We start from the raw sequence: 2,689 nt of genomic DNA, 5'->3' as shown, positions 1-2,689 counted from the left end.
ATTTCCGGAAAATAAAGATGAAAGTCGATTTAGCGGTGCCATTCAACTAGCTGCCGTTTTCATTTATATGATGATAGGTGGTGGGAGAATTTTTTTTACATTATATCTCTGCCTCTAGCTCATTATGTATATGTATCCACGAGAGAGGAATTCAAGAGAAAAAGAAAGCAAAAAAAAAAAAAAAAATTCAAGAAATATTTCACATCGATGTATGAAATTCAGTCCTTGGGCCACGTCATGTTCCCACTCAACTAAAGGGATGGAAAATTTGGAATTCTTTGTTCAAAATCTCTTTTTGAAGATGCTCCATTCCTCTGAAACAAGAAAGTGGAGCAGAGAGACTCATATTCAACTCGGGTTCTAAAAATTGTCATCCAACTTCGGGTTCTTCATTCCGTCAATGATCATTTCTTGACAGCGGCATTCATGGCTGCAAAATGCTTTTTCACCTCTAAAAAGTAAAACCAATTCCAAATATCAAATCCCACAAATAATAAAGCCATTAATGAGTTAAACAAGAAAGTTTAGGCCACAAACTGAATTAACCTGTAAATGTAAATATCTTTGCCTTGTTCAAGAATGTCTCCGCAAGTGTGACAATAGCTCAAGAAATTTGGTGATGGAGAAGTTGAAACATTGATTTCAAAACCACTTTCCATTTCCCTTGGATGATCAGAAGTTATGTCATCATCATTTACGCAGCAATTCTCCACAATACAATCATCGAAAATATGAGTGGTTTTTGGATTCGGACCGTGTGTGATCACGCAAGTGTAATCCTCAGAAAGCTCCATTTCTTTCAAAGATAACTGCCTGCTAAAGTTCTTATCCGGGTTGCCGGAAAAAGGGCTGAAGCACTGAGAATTCCTAGTCTTGATTCCGAAATCCCCCGTAGATTTCGGAGATTGAGCCGGAGAATGTGAAGAGGTATGATCATTGGATGGAATCTGCACCTTAAGCTTGGATCCAAACAGAACCATTCTGCTCAATGGCTTGCTAAAGTTTCCATTTTCATCATTCTTCTCCTCATTGATTGAATCAATAAGAGCCAGTCCAATAGCTTCTTGTTCTTGTTTACTTGGAGGATTGGATAGACTGATATCATAGCCAAAAGGGTTCACAAAACTGGATGAAACTTTGGGGTCAAGGATTGAAGTTGGACTCATTACATTAGCTTCTGCATCAGTAATACTCTTGGTCAAGAAGAATCTTTGTGATCCCAAGAAAGATGATATAGGTGTGGTGGAAGTTCTAGTAGGAGAAAGAAATGAATTGCTTTGATCCGCCATGAGAGCTTGCTTGCTGGCCTCTGTTCTAGATCTATTACTCTCCATTATGACACTAAAACCAGTCAATCTTTTCAAGCCAATACTTCTTCTGTAACGAATCGAACTGCAAAGAACAAAAAATACCAGAAATGAACAAAAATTACGAACACCATAGAACAAAAGGTATAATGAGCATCAAATAAAAGTTAAAAACAAATAATAGATTTCTAAAGTAAAGAACTAACCAGGAACTAGACGTTTTGTTAACTCCATGAACAGCTGATGAAAGACACAAACAATAGAGAAGGAAACTTCCCCTTTTCTTCGCCTTAAAAGAACAGAAACAAAAGTAGGTTTCCTCTCAAAAGCACATAACCGATTAAAGAAGTATAAAGTAACAAAGTTGATTAAATTTTTTTTGTGAGATTTAGAATCTCTGCTAAATCTCATTGGCCTCCATATTTACAACCATCACAGTAAATATAAAACCCCGTCTTTCCTTAAAGATAAATTAATAATCTTTTCACACTTTCCTTCCTTTCCTCGACAAAATATGAGCTTAATCCCCATCAAGCTTGCAGCCCAGATACAAATCAACACAAGTTTCCATTTGCTATTTAATTTTACCACTGGGAGAGAAATATCTACCAAATGGGCCTGTAGAAACTTTGCATGAAAGAGAGCTTCGCTAAGAAATAGATCAACAATGGCAGATTTTGCTGCTTTTAAAAAAAGGAAGAAGAAGAATTATTAATTATTATTATTTTTTTGAAAATGATGGGAAGAAATTAAAAAACAAGAAAAAGCAAAATTAACGTAATAAGGGCCCCTCTTCATTTAATATTTTCACACATTTTGGATTTTAGCCATGAATTGTTCACGACAATAATTTTCTATTTTTTTATAAAACTATTATTTGGTGTAAGATGTTATTTTATATAATCAATGATTTAACTTTTAAATATGATCGTTTGAATAATTATTTAAAATTATTGATAAAATATAATAAATATATGTAAATTTTAAACATTATTAAAAAAATTATTTATATAATTTGAGATTATGTTAAAGTAAAATAACAATCTTTTATTATTAGATTGATTTTGTTACAACTGTATTCGATATTTTGGATGAGTGAAGCTGATATTAATAAAAAATTAGAAAAAATATATTTAAAGAACTATATAATATTTTGTCTACAAAAATTTAAAGAATAAATAAATAAATTTCAAAAATTCACAATTTTTGACATTAATTAGATAAATGAATTTTGATAAAAAATTTTAATTATTTTTTAGAGTATAAAATTAATACTAAAGTTCTAATTAAGATGCACAATAATTTCAATTTATGACAGTCAATATATTAAAAATTAAGGATGAAACTCTTCACAAAAAATTTGAAAAACCTAATATTATATT

The 2,689-nt window shown here is 31.5% G+C and overlaps 1 protein-coding gene across 1 annotated transcript; it reads right to left on the bottom strand.

Moving 5' to 3' along the window:
* Nucleotides 1-342: 342 nt before the first annotated feature.
* LOC140973387 (FCS-Like Zinc finger 8-like) lies at nt 343-2,002 on the bottom strand. Its single transcript, XM_073436134.1, has 3 exons — nt 1,514-2,002; nt 547-1,392; nt 343-451 (listed from the first exon to the last, which is right to left on the bottom strand). The coding sequence occupies exons 2-3, from the start codon at nt 1,332-1,334 to the stop codon at nt 361-363; spliced, it is 879 nt and encodes a 292-aa protein (XP_073292235.1). The 5' UTR covers nt 1,335-1,392; nt 1,514-2,002; the 3' UTR covers nt 343-360.
* Between the last annotated feature and the right edge of the window lie 687 nt (nt 2,003-2,689).

Source organism: Primulina huaijiensis, chromosome 3 (assembly GCF_012295235.1).
Source record: "Primulina huaijiensis isolate GDHJ02 chromosome 3, ASM1229523v2, whole genome shotgun sequence".
NCBI classification, from domain to species: Eukaryota; Viridiplantae; Streptophyta; class Magnoliopsida; order Lamiales; family Gesneriaceae; genus Primulina; species Primulina huaijiensis.
This window is presented reverse-complemented; position numbering and strand designations above follow the sequence as displayed.

Excerpts from the sequence above, each read along its gene's own strand:
- LOC140973387 (XM_073436134.1), bottom strand. The coding sequence starts at position 1,334 with ATGGAGAGTAATAGATCTAGAACAGAGGCCAGCAAGCAAGCTCTCATG. Across the intron at positions 452-546 it reads AAAGATATTTACATTTACAG|AGGTGAAAAAGCATTTTGCA; the intron begins GTTAATTCAGTT and ends TTTACTTTTTAG.